General features: G+C 49.7%; 1 protein-coding gene across 7 annotated transcripts in view; it reads left to right on the forward strand.

Annotated features, from left to right (window-relative positions):
- The window catches only part of cabin1 (calcineurin binding protein 1), a 37542-nt gene that overhangs the window by 8697 nt on the left and 8161 nt on the right, over window positions 1-20684 (forward strand). For 6 of the 7 annotated variants that reach the window (XM_035536043.1, XM_035536048.1, XM_035536044.1 and 3 more), the window contains exons 21-33: window positions 642-848; window positions 1028-1173; window positions 1366-1627; window positions 1865-2035; window positions 2177-2266; window positions 2347-2525; window positions 2644-2873; window positions 6738-6914; window positions 7038-7441; window positions 10543-10656; window positions 16477-16640; window positions 16873-16969; window positions 17172-17888. In XM_035536043.1, the coding sequence (XP_035391936.1) occupies window positions 642-848; window positions 1028-1173; window positions 1366-1627; window positions 1865-2035; window positions 2177-2266; window positions 2347-2525; window positions 2644-2873; window positions 6738-6914; window positions 7038-7441; window positions 10543-10656; window positions 16477-16640; window positions 16873-16969; window positions 17172-17888 (2958 nt within the window). The remainder of the gene's footprint in view (window positions 1-641; window positions 849-1027; window positions 1174-1365; window positions 1628-1864; window positions 2036-2176; window positions 2267-2346; window positions 2526-2643; window positions 2874-6737; window positions 6915-7037; window positions 7442-10542; window positions 10657-16476; window positions 16641-16872; window positions 16970-17171; window positions 17889-20684) is intronic. The other variant, XM_035536049.1, reaches the window with a different exon arrangement.

The raw sequence follows: 20684 nt of genomic DNA on the forward strand, positions 1-20684 counted from the left end.
TGCCTACAGGAACAGTGCGAGAGATGCAAAGACCAGGTTCAGTCTTCCTGGTTTAACGGTGTATGTTTAACAGTAAATATTCCTGAACAGATTCAAACAGAGGGTACAGTGCATGCCTTTGTGTTCCTGCAGAGCCACGCCTGCCTGTATCATTAACATAATCGTTCATATTCGTATGTGTTTGTTTTTTTTGTTTTTTTTAAAAACAATTTACATCTGATGTCTTTGGGAAAACCAGGTTTCCTCTCAATTACCGCTCCTATATTCTTGTTTATAGTCTTTTGCGACAAATTACATCCGGCTTGTTTTTACTGGGCTTCAGTGATGTGAGGGAAAGAAACATCCCATAATAGCCTGTAGATATTACCATGGCTCCTAATGCCATTTTTTTTTTGTCTCCCCACAGTGTCATCTGAGGCAGAGAAAAGATTATTGATCTTACATAGTGATACATTACATTAATATAAAAATGTCTTTTATCTAATGGACCTCCATTAGACCTCAGACACAGCTGTTTCAGAGACAAGGAAAAATGCCTTCAAAAGATTTTTTTTCTTTTTTTTTTTTTTACTTTGTTTATACGTTTACTTTAGATATTCGTGGTCTCTCTCTTCCTGTCTGTCTGTCTGTCTGTCTCTCAGGTGGAGCTACAGTGGAGCGATGCACTTTTCATGTTTGAGTACTTCAAGCCCAAGACACTGCCAGAATTCGACAGCTACAAGACCAGCACCGTATCGGCAGATCTGGCCAACCTGCTAAAGAGGCTTTCTGGAATCATCCCCCGCTCTGAGACCCCTACGCTCTCTATCGACGAAGTGTCTTCCTATATAGAGGGCGGAGGCGTCAAGGTAGACCTTGGATGTGCCCAAGACAGTCATAGAGACAAGATTTTTCTCAGAGAAGTCCAGCAGCCGTGTTCTAATTGCTTACATGAACTTTAATGGGTAGTAACCGAAATGATTATTACAGCATTTTCAAATGGCCGAAAGATCCACTGGTCACCTTTTGTTGTTGTGCACTAATGCAGGTGCCATCCCTGCCTGAGGGAGCCCCATTAGCGCCCCCTCTGGTCAACGAGCTGTACTACTTGCTGGCTGACTATCACTTTAAAAACAAAGAGCAGTCCAAAGCCATCAAGTTTTACATGCACGACATCTGCGTGTGCCCCAACAGGTGAGTCCTCAGCTGAACTTGCGCCTGCAGGTTCTGATGTATGAGAGTCAGCAAGCGTTTGTACCATGTTTGGCTTAGAGTGACTCGATTCACATCTCGAGTAAACTCGCGCTGTCTCCAGACTGTTAAACACAGCCGAGACGGCCTCCTGTCCGCGAGGCACTCAAAGCCCCTCCCCTGATCCCGACCTAGGTTTGACTCGTGGGCGGGTATGGCCCTGGCGCGTGCCACACGTATCCAGGACAAGCTGAACTCCAACGAGCTGAAGAGCGATGGGCCCATCTGGAAGCACTCGCTGGCTGTGCTGACATGCTTCAAGCGCGCGCTGGAGATCGACGGCTCCAACCTGAGCCTGTGGATTGAGTACGGCACCATGTCCTACGCCCTGCACTCCTTCGCCTCCAGGCAGCTCAAGCAGTGGAGGAACGAGCTGCCAACGGAGCTCGTCAAACAGGTGTGTGTGAGTGTGTGTGCATGTTTATAAGACCTAACCCATCGAACCATTTACTTTGACACAATAATGCGTGTTTTCAAAGGGGTAGGACTTTTGCGTCTATATGTATGGGGATATTTTCTGAGTGACTCGCAGGGAATGTACTGCCCCGATGGTGGTAAGAAGAGGTATTTAGGCCTGTTAAAATTAGTAGCAGGCTATAGAATGCTGAGGTGTGGATGTGTGTGTGTGGGGTAGATGGAAGAGCGCAGGGACTCCATGCTGGTCACGGCATACCAGTGCTTCCAGAGTGCGTCTGCGTGCGAGGGGGACTGTAATGAGGAAGAGTGGCTCATCCACTACATGCTAGGAAAGGTGGCCGAGAAGCGCCTGTGGCCTCCCAAAGACTATCTGCGACTCTATAAACAGGTGATCTGCGTCTGGGGGGGGCAGCTTAGGTGGTTGAGACTTCAGGATCTTTTAACGTGCGAGGCAGAGCGCGTAAAAGATTCCTCTGCTACTTGTGCGCTTTGTGCATTGTTCTCTCTCTCCGTGTCTCCCCTTCTACAGTCTGCTTATTATCTCCACGAGGAGGCTGCCAGATACCCACGAAAAATCCACTACCACAACCCACCTGATCTAGCCATGGAGGCACTAGAGGTGAGCAGGGAGGTTGAATAAACTGCAGTGATAAGGGAGCAGAGCCTTGGGGGAAAACACACTCACACTCTCTCTCTCAGCTGTTCTTTAGGACAAGTGCTACGATCCTGAAGCTCCTGGAGGAAGAGGACGATGACACTGTGCCGGAGCCTCAGAAGAACCTTCTGGATTACGAGCTTTTCTTCAACGTACTCGCTGAAGCTGCAGTGGGGCCTTTTGCTCGTGGAGAGGAGAAAAGTGTGCCCAAGACCAGCGACAAGTACGCCGGCGTCCACGCCGCTTTCTCTGCAGATCTGTCTGTGTGCGTGTGTGTGCGCGTGTGCGTGTGCGTGTGTGTGCGCACGTGTGTGAAGTCAGCAGTGTGATCTGTTCCACAGGGAAAAACCACCTTCCCTGAACGACGAAGACTCTCACTCCTCCTCAGCGGGTGCGGCTGGGTGCCCGGTGGCGCTGGCGACCCCCGCGGCGACCCCCGTGTCGACCGCCGCAACAGCACCGTTGGCTGGTGACGGCGTGGCAGGTGTGACTTCCTCCGTGTGTGCGGTCGCTCCGCTCGACCACGATTACGCCAAACGTAAAAAGGGGCAGCAGAGGCAGGCACAGGACGGTACAGTACCAGGCCCGGAGTCTTCCTCACTCTCACACACACTCTCACTCACAGGGGAGGCCGGCCCTCGCTTGTGGGGGCGTGGCCATTGGGCTCGGGTTCTGAGTGGTGACTTCTCCCACCCTTGCTCCTGCTATCCGCACCAGGCTGCCAAGGAACGTGGGTAGGCGGGCGACACATCTAGGCGGGCTGCACCTCGGGGTCCGCTGAGCGTAGAAGCCGGAGCGACGGTCGTGTCAGTGCTGATGAGGGAGAGAGGGGAGAAGAGAGAGAGAGAGAGAGAGAGAGAGAGAGAGAGAGAGAGAGTTTGAGATGGCTCGAGACAGCACCCTGAGGCAGTTTGGAATGAAGATTTCTTTCAGTCAGAGGAAACCAGTGATGCCTTGGCACCGTGCCAGATCTTGCCCTCAGCGCTAACATTTAACTCGACCTGGTGGTTTCACGCAGATAAACGGCACAACCTGGAGTCTTTCTACTAACGCATGTATGCGCTTTGCTTCTAACGGTACCTTTCGGCACAGTGCCGTACAGAGCAGCTCTGGTAAACACCAGCTGGCTATTTGAAGAAAAATAGAGGGGTACAGTCACCCCATCAATTATGATTCATTTCGTGCAAAGAGCCTGGGTTGCTGTTTTTAGCTTCAGCTGTTTATTTAAGGTGGGACATGTTTTTATTGGCTGAATAGAGGGTCTTTAGCAGACTGTCTTGGTGGCTTGCTCTGGCAAAATGCAGACCGTGCCTCTGAATCTGTGTCGCACGCCAGACATGACCCAGTTAGCGATGTCCAGCTCAACTGCGAGATCGCCTCTCTACGAGGGTTTAAATATAAATTTTTTTTTTGGACTTATGTAATTCAACGGTAGCGTCCAATTATTTCATAACTTTAAGCATTACTGTAATCCTGTTTGCTAATAATCCTTTTGCTAACCTTGACTCAGACTTTATCATGAAACTAGCTTATTTATTTAGTATCTGCTTATAACATCATGAACTAACGATTCACCCTCCTCCTTTATGGTCAGGAGAACGGAAGTGCTGTTTTGTGCCATCTTTGCACTTTGGTCCGTCTGTTTTTACGTTTTCTACGTTCTGTAGGGAGCACTTGTTTTTGTTTTTTGTTTTTTTGCATCGGCTATCTGCCCACAGGCCGCTATACAGATGTTCTCCTGCCATGAGTGTTGGCCTTTCCGGAGGGTGATCATATTTGCATGATGTAACTTGGCCTGTTTACAGGATCCGCACTGAATGTGAGTGCAGGGGTGAAGTTCACTGAAGTGTTCCCCGCCGTAGAGCTCAGTCACCCTTGGCTTGAAGATGTGCCAAGCCGCTGATCTGAAACCAGTCAGGAGTGTAGTAGATTTAAATATTTTATTTATTTATTTATTTTTTAGGGCTTCGCAGGCAACATGCTGATTTTGCAATTGTAAATCAGAACCCAAACCCTAACAAAAGACAAACAACCACAAATCAACCTGGGCATCTTTAATGTGTTTGTTAAGGATTTAGCGTAAACGTTGTTGGATACTGTTTATTAAAGCACTGATAGGAGATGAGGTAATTATGGTCACACCCGATCCTTGCCAGTGGAACAGTCGTCATATGGCTGTTGCGTGCGGCCCGTAAGCCCTGTCACCCGCGTTCCCATTCGGTCCCGTGCCCTCCTCAGGCTCCTCCCCTCCCTCCTCCCCTGCCTCCCTGCCTCCCTGCCTCCCTGCAGCCTACCTGCCTGTTCCTTGTCTGCCTGCCTCTGGCCTGCTTCACACCTGCTGCTTCTTAATGTGTGTGCCGCTGGGGCCGGGATGCTGTGGTGGTGGTTTGCATGTCTTGAATGCCCTACGATGCACTCTGCTCTGCCTTTTTTGTGCGTGTCCAATGACATCCGGATGATGTGCCTTTCATAGTTCACCTGCACCGGGTGGGAGGGGTTAAAAAATATTATCTGTGTGTGTATATTTGGGTTCACAAATTGGTGCAGTCAGTGATTTGTTTGTTTTTTTGTTGTTGTTGTTTTTTCCTACATTTGTAAAAGACTCACTAATGAGTAGATAAGCACTGCTTTTGTCACTTGGTGTTTCAGACACAGATCTAAAAATGCACATATATAATTTATATTTATATTCATTTTCTTCTTTCCTCATGTGGAATGAAACATTCGATCTCACATCTTTTCAGGTAAAATACAAAGTGAATGTTCTGACTTGAGATCTTTCAGATGTTCCCTAAAGCTGTGGTCTCCTCCGCAGCCCGCCGTTCTCATGACCACAGTTACTGCGCGTCTGGGCCTGCGTCTGCTTTGCGAGTTGCACCCGCATATGGTACAGACCCCAGATACCTTCGTCCTGCATAAAAAAAGGGCTAACGACGCTCTGCTCTCTTGAGGGTGATGGTAGAGAACCCTGGTGGGACTTCAGTTCAGACGAGCAGTTTATTACATAACAAGCTTTAACTGTCCAACCCTGAATTCTTTTGTCACCGCACAGTTCGAGATGCACTACGCAAGATAACTTTTATGCCCTTTTCGAGGTCTGCCACGCTGTTCAATTCAGTCTTTAATTTCTAGCCACCCACGGTCCTGCTTGAAAGGGTCTCCAGGTGTGCTGGATTAGGGGATGGCAGATTTCACAGGGGCACAGTAGGGCTCCAGGGTAGCAGTTCATAGTGCTTCATTTGTGCCGGCATGGTTAATGGTTAACCCTGGACCAGCTGAATGCTGGGAGCCGCGCCAGGGAGAGTGTTCTCTACCATCGCTCCGTTGTCTGTCCTGACCAGCAGATCTCTCCATCCTTCTGCCCTGCACATGCCGCGCGAAGTCTGACCTCTCCAAAACGCTTCTGCCTCTTTTTAATGCACAAGCTGGCGAATCCAGTCCCAATCAGCCCTCCAGATCCCGCCCTTTAACCGCTGCTGAGGAGACCAGGCAGTTACAGTGATGAAAGCCATGAGGGGGGCTTAGGCTGAACCTGCATTCTCACTTCTGTCTCTCCCAATCTCAACCCCCCCCCCCCCCGCTGAGTTGGCTTGTGCATTGGCGTTAGGGATGTATTTACGCCCCCCAGGCTGAGTTGGCTTGTGCATTGGCGTTAGGGATGTATCTCTCCACCCCCCCACCCCCCCCAGGCCAAATGCTGACTCACTTTCAGCATGCAGTGGGCCTTTCCGGTTTGTATTATTGGCAGCAGAACATTAAAAAAAATGTATGTACTGCATAACCGCACCCCCCCCCCCCCGGCTGTACTGTATCCATTTGAAGAAAGGGCAGAACTCATAAGCAAGATCGCACTCCTTACCATATTACCCTTCCCATATTACCTGGACTATTACCCAATACGCAAGTGCTTTTTTCTGCTGCCAACATAGCTTATCTGAAACGATTAGAGGCCCCTAACTCACTCTCCTGTTACCCGCTGGGAGGTTTGGAGTGGCACACGTTCGCTGTGCCAGAGAAAATTTAGAAAATCAATATAGGCATTCCAATAAGTGCCATCTATCTCTTCTCTGATTCTGTCCATCACTGGCCCTTTGAGTCTAGCGTTTGTGCAGGTCCACAGTCCATGTGTGTGGGACATTTCAGCCCTGTTTCTGGACCCAGATGAAGTCTAGCCACGAGCAAGGTTGTTTTGATCTCACGTCAGACTTCAGCTGTGTCCTGAAAACCGCTTCTCTGCCTTCTTAAGGTTAACCTCGGGATCTCGGTGTTAAATTGCGGGTTCTGCAATTTGGGCCACCCTGGTTTAAACCAATGAAACGGCGGTGCTTCTGATCACATGGGTGACCTGGCACTTTTGCCTGTTGATAGGCCTCATGGTGCGCCTGTGTGCGTGTGTTTTCGTGTGCGCGTGCGGGTGCGTGGTTCCGATCGTCAGAACAAAGCCAGGACAGCGTGGCCGTCTTGTCGGACTCCAGCTCTTTGCAGGACGTGTTCGCTGACCCCGCCGGCTCGCAGGACGGCAGCCAGAAGCCGGATTCGGGGATGTGTCACCCATTTCCTGAGGACATCAGCTCCTTCACTAAAGACAAGCCCCCCACAGCAGAGGAACCAGGTACCGGCTTCTAGATAAGTAAATCTAGTTGTTGTTTTTTTGTCTCCAGAAGTCTGTCCCAGAGATCTTTTCTGTAGTCACTTTGTGCTCATGCCTCTGCTTCGACCTTTTCATGTGCTGCAGAGGAGAAGTCCATCGACGTCAACTCCAGTACCCTCTCGCAGGAGTCCTCGGACACCACCCTGTCCCTCACATCTCCCGACACGCCCTTGCTTAAGACCCCAACCACAGACACCCCCACCCAGCCTCCAGCTGCCCCTGTCCCTGCCACTCCGCCCAAGCACGGCCCCCCACCCTGCACTCCGCTGCTGGGGCTCTCGAGCGAGGGCAAGCGTCGGCCGGAGCCCCCTGCCCCGCTGGAGGTGATGGAGGTGCCCAGGTGCCTGCCGGCTGGCCGGGTGGAGCAGCGCAGGATGCTGGTGGACATGTGTGTGAGAGCCCTGTTCCTCTGCCTCAGCCGCTTCCCACAGCACTACAAGAGCCTGTATCGACTGGCACACCTGTACTTCTACAGCAAGACACACAGGGTGAGATGTGCGCGCACGCACACACACACGCACGCACGCACGCGCACACACACACATACATACACACACACACACACACACACACACACACATACACACACACACACACACACATACTCACACACTCACACACACACACATACACACACACTCACACACACATACATACACACACATACACACTCACACATACACGCACGCACGCACACACGCACACGCACGCACACACACACACACACTCACGCGCACACACACTTGCACGCACGCACACACGCACGCACACACACACACTCACGCGCACACACACTTACACACACGCACATACACACACACACACTCACACACATACATACACACACACACACACATACATACACACTCACACACACACACACTCACACATACACACACATACATACACACACACTCACACACACACACACACCCAAATGCTCTGTGCCAACTGACTCTCCTATAGCAGGACACACTAGGTGAGTGTTAAATGGACAGACACACACACACACACACACAACAAGTGTTAAAAGATCTGACTAGCTCACCTATACTACAGCAGGACACACAAACACACACACAGCCATATACATACTTGTTTGAAATCTCGTTAGCCAGGGTATGTTCAACGAATTTAAGGGCTGAATTTTACACACCCACCCACCCACGACTGTTACAAGAACCTGTAATGATGGTCCATATACAAGACACTATGCGCGCACACATACATGCATGCATGCATACATACATACATATATAAAATACACACACACACATGTACAGTAATCTATGCAGACTGCTGCCAGTGCCTCTACTGACTGGCCCACTTTTACACCTTCAGTAAGATACACCAAGCGCACGCGCACACACACACACACACACACACACACACACACAGAGTGTGACAGAGCTTGTCTCGTGTTGCCAACCTTCACACCTACAGGAAGACGCACAAAGTGAGGCACACAAACCCAAAAAGACAGTGTGAGTATAGCCGGTACCATCTGGTACACCACTATACCTACAGCAGTACACAAGGTGACAGGTGCGTACACATCTCACACACACACACTGTCTTAGAAGATGAAGTTTAGAATGTCCAACAGAGACATGCAAGGTAACAATAGTTTGTTGTGTTTACAAGTCTATGTATAAATTACACACACTCTCTCAGTATTACAGTATTACAGCAAACGCATACTCATTTGTGTTCCAAACAATTTTTATTACACAGTGCACTATGATGTATATCATTGCATGCTCTTGAGATGCACGATGGGGCAAGTTACAGCAATTTGCTGTGTTCGTGTAAATGTGCCCGTGTGTGTTTGTGCATGTGCATGTTCCTTTATGTATGCATGTAAAGGTGCATGCGTGTGTGTTTCTGTGTACATGTGCCCGCTGGTGCTGGCACCCTTGCATGGGTTGGTAACATGAAGACAGAGGGACACGATCGAATGCTTGCCCCTGCTGGGCGCGGCCTCTGGGCATCCGATGCCAATCTCTAGCCCGGGCAAGCAGCGCTCCATCCTGTCCTCGGGGAGGTGCTGCGAGCAGCAGCAGGGGATGCGCACACAGCCCGGCCTTGTTGAGCCGGAGCTGTGGGGATTCCCCCGGCTCGTGCTTTGCATGTGCGGTTAGCGAGAGCAGCATGCTCACTTTCCTGCTCTCACAGAGGGCTTTTAATCCCGGGCCGTGACCTGCCGATTTAGCCAGAGGCCTTGATTTACGGGCTCACTGTGCTGTGCGCGTGGGGTGTGTTTCTGCAAGGTGTGGATATATATGTGTGTGAGGGAGAAAGATGTGTTTCTGTGAATATGCACAGCTCAGTCTTGGCTCGGTGGGGGACGACACAGAATATTGACGCGTCAGGTCTCTGCCTACAGTTGTGGTTTTTCTATCGACATAGTGCTGCTTCCTGCCAAACTGTTAAAGCCTTTCTTTTTTTCCCTGAAACTCTATGGACCAAAAATATTTAGTTTCAGCATTTAATTTAAGCTCAGTTTCTGGTTTTCATTTAGAAAATAGAATTAGTCAACCTTTCCCGTTCATGAACTGAACTTAAAAAAAAAAAAAAACATAATTCATCCTGAAACTAGTGATGTTGGCTGCTGCATTTTTTAGGTGTAAAATCTTTAATTATTCACAATTTAGTATCGACCCTCTGCCTCATCACCGGTCATTTTCTGACTACCGCACCCCTACAGCGGCTGTTGCATTGGTATGAGTGTACGTCTTGCTGCTGGGTTGAGTGTGGTCAGAAGAATTACAGGGTGGCTAATGCCGGTCCCGCTTGGCACTACATGGGGTACAGTCTCATATCTACACCTCCATTTCCAATAAAGAGCCCATCCTAATGAAGGAGGTGTATGTATTACCACTCCCCTAAAGGTGTTTTCTGCGTGTTTGGTTCCCTGAGCTGGTGGAGGTTGAGAGTCGTGATGCCTACAAATGCAGAGGCAAGCTTTGTCCCATCATTCTCTTCTCCTCTTCTCTCAGGCAATCACACCATGTTCTGAGTTGCTGGCCCCCACCTGTCCCCCAACCTCTTCGGCAGATCCTGAAAAGATATGAATTCATCCCTTGAGTTTGTTTGGTCTAGTGTGGCTAATGAGGCTTTGTACAAATTTGCCATCAAGTCGGTTATTGGATTAAATGGCTTATTGTGTATTTATGCCGCAGTCGTGCAAGACACTCGCCACAAATTTGCCTAACATGGCTTCCTCAGTGGTGCAGCGTGAACCACGGACTGTGTGTGCACACTCGGGTGTGTGTGTGTTTGCGTGGGCAGTTGCCATGCTATAGTGGGGGCAGGGGCTGAGTTACTGGTGCAAAAGTGAGTTGTGTTTTTTTTTGTTTGTTTGTTTGTTTGTTTTTTTCCTGGTTGATATGAAGTGTGCAGGGACGTGACAGTAGCAGTAGAGACACTGGATGCTTGTGGGCCAGTTTGAATACCTAGGACTCAGACTTTCTGTGGGGGGGGTTGAGCAAACTGCAGTAACACTCATAGATAAATAATTGTGTCTGTACGCGCACACACACACACACACACACACACAACTAACTGAATACATTTAATGTCTCCGTAGAACCTGCAGTGGGCAAGAGATGTGTTGCTAGGGAGCAGTGTCCCATGGCAACAGCTGAAGCACATGCCAGCACAAGGACTTTTCTGCGAGAGGAACAAGACCAATTTGTTCAACGTAAGTCAAACATACATGCATACACACATCAGTCTTACCTCAGTTTTCACGTCATGATTTCATGTGTACAACACAGCCAGAAAGTTTGGAGAACAGTTTTCTGGTATTTAGTTATGAGATCAAGACGCTAACAACAGTGAAACAACTCACTGGTGGGTTGTTCTTTATGTGAACTAAGGGCCACAGCTCATCGTCGGAAAGTTTGATTGGAATGTGTGTGCACATGCGTGTGTGTTGTGGGTATAGTCAGACTGATCCCTGCATTGTGTTATTTAGGTTCTCATGGGATCATTTGATCTTTTACAGTATAATACACGTCTGACATGCACGCGTGCGCATACACACACAGGTTGGGTTATTGAAAGTCTCTTCCTTGCTGAAAAATTGGCCAGATATACAGACCTCACCCCATGCCATGACGCTGACAGATGGCACTACTGTGTGTGTTTGTTTGTTTATTTTGTCTGTGTGTGCAAGCAGCTTTTTGGCACTCAGGTCGCAAGCCGTACTTTTAATGAGGACATAACCTTTGTGCTTTACAAAATCTGTGTGTGTTATGGGATGTGTGTGTGTGTGTGTGTGTGAGAAACTTGGCACAAGCAGTTATCCGTGGTATCAGTGGCCTGGACACATGCAGGGCTTCTGCCACCCTCTAGGTCCACCTGTCGCAGTTCCCCAGATCGCCCCAACCACATCTCCACCTCCACTGACCAGAAGTGTCGCTCCCTGTGCTGTGGGAGCAGGAAACCTTGTGTTGGGGACTGAGGTTGTAGACTGCTGTTGGTTTAGAGCTCAGTGTGAGTTTTTGGTTCATCCCTCGCACGAGTGGGTGGCTGACTTTGTGCTTCTGATTAAACGGTCAGTCTCTCTCACTGACTGACTGACACACACGCACACTGTGCTGCGTGGACAATATGGGGCTGTCCTAGTTCAGCACTCTCTGGACTGAGATGTGCATGCATACAAACGTGCACGTGTGTGCTTTTTTGTATTTGTTTTTTTTTTCCCTTGTGCGCTCACACATGCCTCTGCCCACCTTGCACTGAAGGCCTGTTTTGGCAGAACTGGGACTGCCACGGCTGGAGTGGCACACCCCTGCAGGGAGACGGGTCGGACTGGTTTCCCAAGCCATGTCTGCCCCCGCCGCGTCTCTGTGCCATGGATGCGCTCTTCACCAGACGCACTTTGGCACATTTTTAGCTGGCCGGTTTAACTGTTAACAGAATTTGTGAAATTTCCACTTTTCTGGTACAGCAATACACCAGCTCCTAATATTAGTAGTCTGTAGTCCCTCGGTGCCTTAGAAGAAAAACAAAACAAAAACAAACAGAAGTGTGTCTGGTGGTCAGGTGCTGGTGTCCTGGGTTGCCTGCCGGGCTGCGCATGTCTAATGCAGGGTCATTTAGCCCTGCTCTTAAGGTCATGGCGTTCCTCTTGAGCTTTGTGCGGGGTCCATACACCTGTGCACCAGCATGAGTGCATATCACACCAGGCACGGCTGTAGGGGACACAGAAACCAGCAGGTCTGTGTTATGAGATTGTTTGTGTGTGTGTGTGTGTGTGTGTGTACAATAAGGATGTATCACTTAAAACATCTTATTTCAATGTATAGCATAATAGTTTTTTAATGTGTTTTCTCAGGTAATGTGTATTAAGTACATTTTGTGGAGTTGTAGGTATAAAATAGCCAAGCCTCTATTTACTCATGATGGCTCCTTAGTCAGCACATTTTCACTTTGTTGTTTTTCCTGTTAACAACATGAAATGGGGAAGCCGTGTGTGTGTGTGCACTCGCACACATGCATCATGAGCAGGGTAGAACCACAAGAGGTGAGCAAGGGGAAATGCAAGCACTGTCACACTCTCTCTCTCTCTCACAAACACACACCCTCTAACTCTCCCACACCCAAACTGTCTTTCCCCTTTGCTTATTTTCTCTCTCTCTCTCTCTCTCTGTGTGTGTATGTTGTGTGTGGGCGGACACCGTGGCGCCGAAGAATCTCCTCTCCTGTTTGATTGGCTGCTGCTTTCAAAGGAGGCCGGCTCTCAGCTTGTGTACAGAGAAGGAGAGAAAGAATGTGGGAGGAGAGAGAGAGAGAGAGAGAGAAAAGGCACGAGAAGGCTGGGATCAGAGCAGAAAGCGAGTGAGAGAGAGAGAGAGAGGGAGAGGGAGCGCGTGGGCGTGCTGTTTTGTGATGGCAGGACTGCTTCGAGGAGAGCGCGCGTGTCTGTTTGAGGCGCACTGTTTTGGCGATCCCTTCTTCTCTTCCTCTCCTCCTCTTCCTCCTCTCTGAGCCCCCTCCTTGTGCGTGCTGTATGCGCCTCCCGTGAGCCGGGGATCAGTTAGAGCGGCTCAGAGACACGGGGCGAGCTTGGGCGCGAGAGTTGGCGCGAGAGTGCGATTCCTCCCCCCGGCCCGGTGGTTCAGCAGTCTCTCCTCGGTGATGGTGAGTGCCTTCTCCTTCACTCTGGCCTCCTGGTGCTCCTCCTTACATGGGGGGATGCATTGGCTGCACGTTAATGTGAAAGGAATTCTTCCTGTGTTGCTCCGCCGAACGTGGGGTTAGCCGGGGGGGGGGGGGGGGAGTTAATGAGGTCAAAAGAGAGAGGGGCGTACGTGTTGATGTGAAGCAACAAGAAAGAATGTGTGAGAGAGGAGGAAAAGTGCCGGGGGGGAAAGTGTGTGTGTGTGTGTGTGTAGCTAACTGCCATGCTCTGCGTTTTCGAGGCAAGGGCAGCTACGATGACCACAAATGGAGTGAAAGTCAGGAACTCGCATGAGTTAGAAAAGCCTGCTCCTCCTCCACCTCCCTCCATCACCCCCACTCCCGCACTCCTCTGCCCGGCCTGCAGAGCGGAGCGTCTCCCCGGAACTGAAGGACCAGGTCGTTCCTCCCTAGAATAGACCGACGCTCCTTTCGAGTACCTTAAACGCACAAGTGCAGCGTTGCGGGAATATAATGGAGAGTGGCATTTCCTCTCAAGTACACACACTCCCGATGCTGATCGCTGATTTCTGACCTGCTCAACAAGGGCAGCTCTCACACTGTTTCAGTTCACTGGGCTTAAGGAGGGGACTTCTGAGAGTACGTTTGAAGTGAGTTTGTAATTTATTGCGACCGGGCTCTTCAGCTCTGCTTGTATCGATCATCCCGGCGGTTCCCCCAGACGTGACTGCTCGGCCTGCCAGACTGTTCCCCGCCACTCTGTCCGTTGCAGTACAACTGGGATGTATTTGAGGGGAGGCTGGCTTTGTTTTTGTTTGTTTGTTTGTTTGCGTATGTTTGTGAAGGCCTGGCCGCAACAAGGTTTGTGCACAGTTCTGCTGCTAGGTTTCTTACTCATAACATTAGCCCCTCTCTGCAAAGTCGTCCCTGGTTACGTCTTTCCCGTCTTGTACAAAGTAGTTTTGCTCGTCACCTGTAAAACTCTAAGTGTCTTCACTCACTCGTCTTACATACTCTGCTGCATACTAAGGTCATGTGAGCATTCCCACATTTAGACTGGCTTCTGTGGGTGAGAGATCTTTTAACATTTTAGGTGCATGGAATGAAAGAGGCTTCTTTTGTTTTTCTGTGTGTAACGCAAGGTAGCATTTGGCGTTTTGTTAAAGGCCGCTGGATCCAGATCACAGGAGGGGACTGCACTCAACACACTGTCCCTTCATGTCACTTAGGGGCTTTAAAAATGCGCAGGAGGATTTTTAATGAGCACAGAGGAAATGAGCAGAGTGAAGTTTGAGAAGGTGATGGATTAAAGTTCGGGGCTCAACGTCTGCCCTCCACCAGAGGCACTGGAGCTGACCTGCACTGATCGATGTGGACGTGAAAGTTTGGTCTCCATAGCCGTCTGTGTTGATGACGCTCAAATCAGGCTTCTTTGACTCACCACGGGCTACCACAGACGGGTAGCCACGGGCTGTCCTCCTCGTGTTTAGGGGGGGCTGTCCGCTGGGATCTTGGACTGTCAGAGCCCGGCTCTGTCCCGCCCACGCCTCTTCGCTTGGGCGGCTGGGTTGCTCTCGGCCTCCTTGGTGCCTGAGAGGATGATTTTGGAGGTTGGAGGAGCTGGCAACCCTAACCAGCTGCACAGCTGTGAAAGCACGTCGCTACGGTAACCTCTCTAGTGTGGTCGGAAAAAAACTGTTTCCCTGCCCCTCACATGCGCGCACACACACCCCCAAGTTGCTGCAAACGAAATCAAACCAGCACGCTCACACACAGCTGAGACCTAAATCTAGCACTTTCCTCTAGTGTTGTTCTGCCAACCCCCCCCCCCCCCCACCACCACACACACACACACACACATCACTTTAAATTAAAGATGAAACGGCATTAAATGGTTTTCTGTGTGGATGAGCTGTTATGTAACAGTTTTATTTATAATGAGCAGTCCACAGGTAGCAAGACAGACTTTCCTCAACAAGCAGCAGTTGTATTAACAGTAATCAGGGCCACTGGAACGTGTGTGTGTGAGAGAGACAGAGAGAGAGAGAGAGAGAGAGAGAGTTAGAGAGTTGGCTGCAACCACTCTGTTTGGATTGTAGCTCAGTGGTTTGAGAGATCCGTGCTTGAGATGGAGCCAGTAACATTACATCTGCCTATCTGCCAGTACATACCCCCTTCTGTTTCACACTCACACTCTCTCTCTCTCTCTCTCTCTCTCTCTCTCTCTCTCTCTCTCTCTGAAAGCACACTCAACCATGATCTTTATCTCTGCACACACAGGGGAACTTGGCATGGGGAAAACAGCAGAAGTCCTCGCGTGCCTGCGTTCATATGTGTAACCTCTGTTTGTACGTGTATGTGCACAGTTTGCGCGTGTGGAGTCTGTTTCTGCGTGTTCTATTCACAGTCTGAAGCAAGAGCAGTACATGCAGGTGACTGTGCAGCATACGAGGTCCAGTAATTACTTCACGTCCACTTCCTATCTATCTCTTCTCCTACCCTCCACTTAAGATGCTGATGAATAGATGAATGAGATGAGAGAGAGAGAAGTTCCACTCTCTACTTCCTCCTTTTTCCTTCCTGCCCCTCTCCATCTTTAATAGCTTCCTGATGCAGGCGGAGTGGAGTGGTCCCCCACTCCCTCTGTTACCTGCAGCAGTCTGGAATGTCCCGGTGTCCAAACACGGGTTCCTGCCATCTGTTAGGAGAGAAATCGCCGCGGTTCGCTCGGCGACAGACCGAAGGCTTGCCGTGCTGCGTCCTGATTGGCCGAGGGTCTTTGCTCTGGGAAGGGTCCTCCTTAACAGGAGGACGCTGGCTCCCCGCCGAGAGAGAGAGAGCGAGAGACCCAGACAGAGGAGTGTGCGGGGACGTACATGGAGGGATGGGGAGAGAGATGGAGGAAATATGTCTGGGCAGACTGCTGCTGCTCCTCTCTCACTCCTTCTACAGGGCCAGAGCCCAGCACATCAAAAGCCAGTCCTGGCCAGCCAGGAACAGATGGCCTTATGACAATAATATTATGCCTGAACTCTTCTCTCTCTCTCTCTGTCCCTTCTCTCTCTCTCTCTGTCTCTCTGTTTTGTGACAACCCAACGAGCCCCTCTGTTTCAGCGGCTCGCAGACACAGTACCAGTTTCTGATGGCAGCCGCGCTTCCTCTTTAACCGCGGTGCGGGCTGGAGAGGGGGCGGGGCGTTGCTGGCGTGGGCGGGGCGTTGCTGGCGTGGGCGGGGCGTTGCTGGCGTGGGCGGGGTGTTGCTGGCGTGGGCGGGCCGATTAGTGCTGTCTCGATCTGTGAAGCGATAGGGAAGCCAGGGCCTGGGCGGTGCTCCTCAACACCGGCGCTCTGTTTGTTGTTGTTTTTTTCACAGGGCATCTGGCGCATTCCGGTGGATGAGATCGATCGACCGGGCAGTTTCGCGTCTCACATGAACAGATCCATCGTACTGCTGCTGGATGTCCTGTCTCAGTTAAGGGACCACGACACGCTACTTAAAATCTCCCTCATGCTCCAAAGAACCCCCGACCAGGGAAAGTAAGAGGGGCCTTTTCCTTCACCTCCATTACTGTATGTTTCTTTGGGGAGGGGGGATTAAAACAATCATTTTTGGACCCAAGTTCTTAACTCAAGTAGATCACGTTCTGCTGTACATTTCCTTTTTTGCCCCCGTTTCTTTCTGTAGTTCTTAGTCTTTTTGGCTGTGTCGTTTCGGAAGGGGCTCGTGTGTGAATTCTTTGCTCTCTCTGGATGGATTGTTGTTCTGTAGGAAATATTTGCGCGATGTGGACCGACAGGTTTTGGCCAAGCGCGCCTTTTTCTTCACTGTGAAAGTGCTGGAAGACAATCTGGAGAAGCTCACGGCGGTAAGAGCACATCTCTGCTCTCGCTCTCTCCTGCGTACTCTCACATGTGCGTGTCTGTCTGCCCCTCTCTCTCTCTGTACTGCCACTGGGAGTTCTGACTGCTGATTCTTAATGACTGGTTTATCCAGCTGAGCGAAATTAAGCAAGTTCAGCACTGTGTAGAATATTACTCTCTCTCTTTTTTTTTTCCGACGTCCCTCAGGCGTCGGATCCTTCTCCTCAGCCTTCCACTTCCTCCTTGGGTGAAATGACCACTTCCGACATGCCCAACCGGCCCCCAGCCACGGAGGGCCCCAAATGTTCCCAACCCCAGCAACCCAAGCCAGGTCTGTCAGACTCAGCCTCGGCACCCTGCGTGGACATGCTGTCCCCGGACACCTCCCGCGCCTTGCTTGAACCAGGCCTCCACGCCCCTGCCGCACCCTCGCATCCCAGGGAAGGCACTTTGGGCTTGTGCGAGCCTATGGACCTCGGCCCCGGGGCATGGATGGGCGCCCTGAAACCTAGAGACCTGCAAATGGAGTCCGAGGGCACTCTGCAAGAGCAGAATGGCCCCCGGACAGGTGAGGAGGTGGTGGATCGAGCCCCTGAGAGCAGCCGCACTCCAGAACTGTCACTGGAGGATCTGAGCATCAGCTCCAAGCAGCAGCTGACGCAGGTTCAGGTAGGCGGGGCTAAAGGGGCGCATGCAGTGTCTGTTCCGCCCCCGATGGGCGGCCCCGCTGGACAGGCCGGCCCCACGGAGTCCACACTCCTTCGGCGGCCCAACAGAAAGAGGAAATTGCTGGAAGATGTGGAGTCGGGCAAGACGCTCCTGTTGGATGCCTACAGAGTGTGGCAGCAGGGTCAAAAGGTGATGACCTATGACCTGGGGCGCATCGAGAAGATCATGTCAGAGACGTACATGCTGATCAAGCAGGTGAGTGGGCGTGTGCAAATGTGTTTAAAAAAACAGAACAGACAACAATTAAAAACAGTTTTGCCATACGCTTGCACTCCCACCATGCTGTCATTCCTGTGATTTCTGTCTGTAAACCCTCTCACACACTCTCATCCAGGTCTGCTTCTGTCTGTTAGCCCTCACTCTCACTCTCTGATATCAGTGTGTTAAACAAAAATTTAGCTTTAAAAATTAAAATGTATAATGAGACTAAAAATGATAGTAAACTTGGGCAAAAGAGACTTCGTGTGAAGTGGTCAAGTTTGCTTGGAGAGCTCGTTAATGAAAGCTGGTGAAAGCTGGCTGTCCTGTGTTGTGAAGTGAATAGGCTTAGGAACACAACACTTCCATTTTCTGAATGTCTAACAGCGCTGGCGGTTGGTGTTCTCTTCCACCTGTGTGTGCTCAGAAATGTCAGGTTCATGCGGTAAATGGCATCTTCCGTACGCTAACGGTACAAACATCGTCTGTCTCTGCTTCAAGTAATGGTGGGCAGATGGAAATACAAATCTAAGCCCAGTAATTGTAAACAGTTTTCTGTAGATTGCTTTAAATGGACTGTCTAAGCTTTGTAATAGTTTGCAATTTATTTTAAATTTTTTTCTTTTCTTGGTTGTGCGTAATATGTGCATAATGTGTTTCTGCAGTATTATATTAGGACAAAATGGAGAATTTAAGCCCTGGGAATGAGTGGTTTATATTATTGCTGGAGTCCAGTGAAAGTTCATTGTCATTTCTCTGTGTTACTGAAATCTTGTGCCTGAACAGACCATACGTTTGACGTCTGCTAGGGCTCAACCTCCAAACCTTCCAAAACCAAATGAAACCGAAGAACATGTGGGATTGGACGCATGTGCAGTGCGGGTGTGCAGCTGTTGAGAGTAAACTCAGTGATTCCCGTTCTTTGGTTTATTTAGCGTAATCTAGTTAAGGGATAATGAGACGCGCCTGCTGATGTTTCTACCCATCATGCACGTTTACTTTCACACGCTGCCTTTTTAATGACCCTAAAGGGAAAAAAAACAAACAGCTGATGTTTCCGTTAAGGTCATGTTATTAGATTGAGAGGATAATGGCAGGACACACACACACACACACACGTGCTCGATACTCTCCCTGTCCATTATCAGTCCCTACCTCACTCGCACTGACTCACCTCTTAGTTCCCCTGACTGTATAATTATATCTGCTGCGGATTTCTGCCCGTCTGTCTGTCCTTCTGTCTTCGTTCTAACACACCACACGGTCTATATGGTGGCCTGTGTACTGTAGCTGATGCACCAATGTCATTGTTTTACACTCTCTGTGTGTGTGTGTGTGTGTGTGTGTGTGTGTGTGTGTGTGTGTGTGTGTGTCAGAAAGAGAGCGGGAACATAACGCACATCGCCAGATGTCAGTCACTTGTGCAGTGATGAAGACTTATTGAATTAAACATTCTTCAATTTTGCTTTTCACTTAGCTAATGTGTGTATATATTTAAACTATGACAGTGTTGCAACGCTAACTCCAGATCTTTTTCTGGTGTCAGGTTATGCAGGTGTAGCTTTGTTGTATTTTCAATTTGTCTGGTAGGAGAGAGCTGCAGGATTGACTAACTCATAAATCATTTTTATTGTCAGTTTATTAAGCAGTGAGTGAAACATGTCTTGCTCAGTTGTGGCAAATGTTTTCTGTTTTTGTTAACATGCATTGTTTTTTGAGAATCTTTTAAGGGGTGTGTGTAAGTCAGTCAGTAGACCTTTTATTGAGGAGTGAGTGGCTTTACTGCATGTTTTTGGCACACCTCAGTGATCACATACTTAACTGACAGGACCTGTCAACAAACATAAACGTGTGTGTGTGTGTGTGTGTGTGTGTGTGTGTGTGTGTGTGTGTACACACTAACCCTGCGCTAAAAAACAATAGACCCCATCATTTTTACAAAACAAACACTCCCATCCCTAACTCATGGGCATGCCCCCCTCCCCCCAGGCTGGTCTGTGAGCACCAGCAACAGGCTCACCTGAGACAGTGGGGAAATGTACAAGCTTCTTAACTTAAGAGCTCTTCCTCCCTCCCCTCGGGTTCATCTGCATACCCTGTGTTTTAGCGTTCCCTGCCATCTCTCCCTTGCTAATTTTCCTATTACCCTTTCTAGCTTAGTCAGAGGCATTAGGTCTATTATAGCCAGAGTACTACTGAGGGTGCAGGCACATGCGTTAACGTGTTTGCATTTGTTTTGTGTATTTTTTTCTCTCACTCTCTCTCTCTTCCTCCCACACACTGTTAAAAGAGAGAGCAGCACTCTCTCAGGAGCTGATATAAAACAGACACCAGGGACACCCAATCACAGCCCACTCTTTGTTTCCATGGTCACGGGAGCTCCAATAAGGGGTCTTTTTAGGTCACTGGACCCTGCAACCTGTGTTTGGGGAAATCCAGTCTGCTGTCTACAATTTATGATGATATTGTACACGACTGAGATGTTGTATTTTTCCAGCTGTCATAAATATGTGCTTTGTTTTTGACTGAACGTCCCAAAGACCAAACTTTTATAGATGATAGTTACTTTACTTCTGTCCCAGATGGGCTAGCTGCCTTTTCTGAGCGCGTGTGCGTGCGTGCGTGCGTGCGTGCGTGTGTGTGCACGCTCGCATGCTCGCTCAGTAGCCAGCCAAGCTTTAACCAGTGGAGACCTCTGGCCCTGTTGGTGTGAAGATGTTCACTTCACTTCTACATAAGTGCTTGCGGTGCTTTGTTACAGTAAGAGGCCTTCCAGCTGCTCACCCAGATGTT

Source organism: Electrophorus electricus, chromosome 18 (assembly GCF_013358815.1).
Source record: "Electrophorus electricus isolate fEleEle1 chromosome 18, fEleEle1.pri, whole genome shotgun sequence".
Lineage (NCBI taxonomy): Eukaryota > Metazoa > Chordata > Actinopteri > Gymnotiformes > Gymnotidae > Electrophorus > Electrophorus electricus.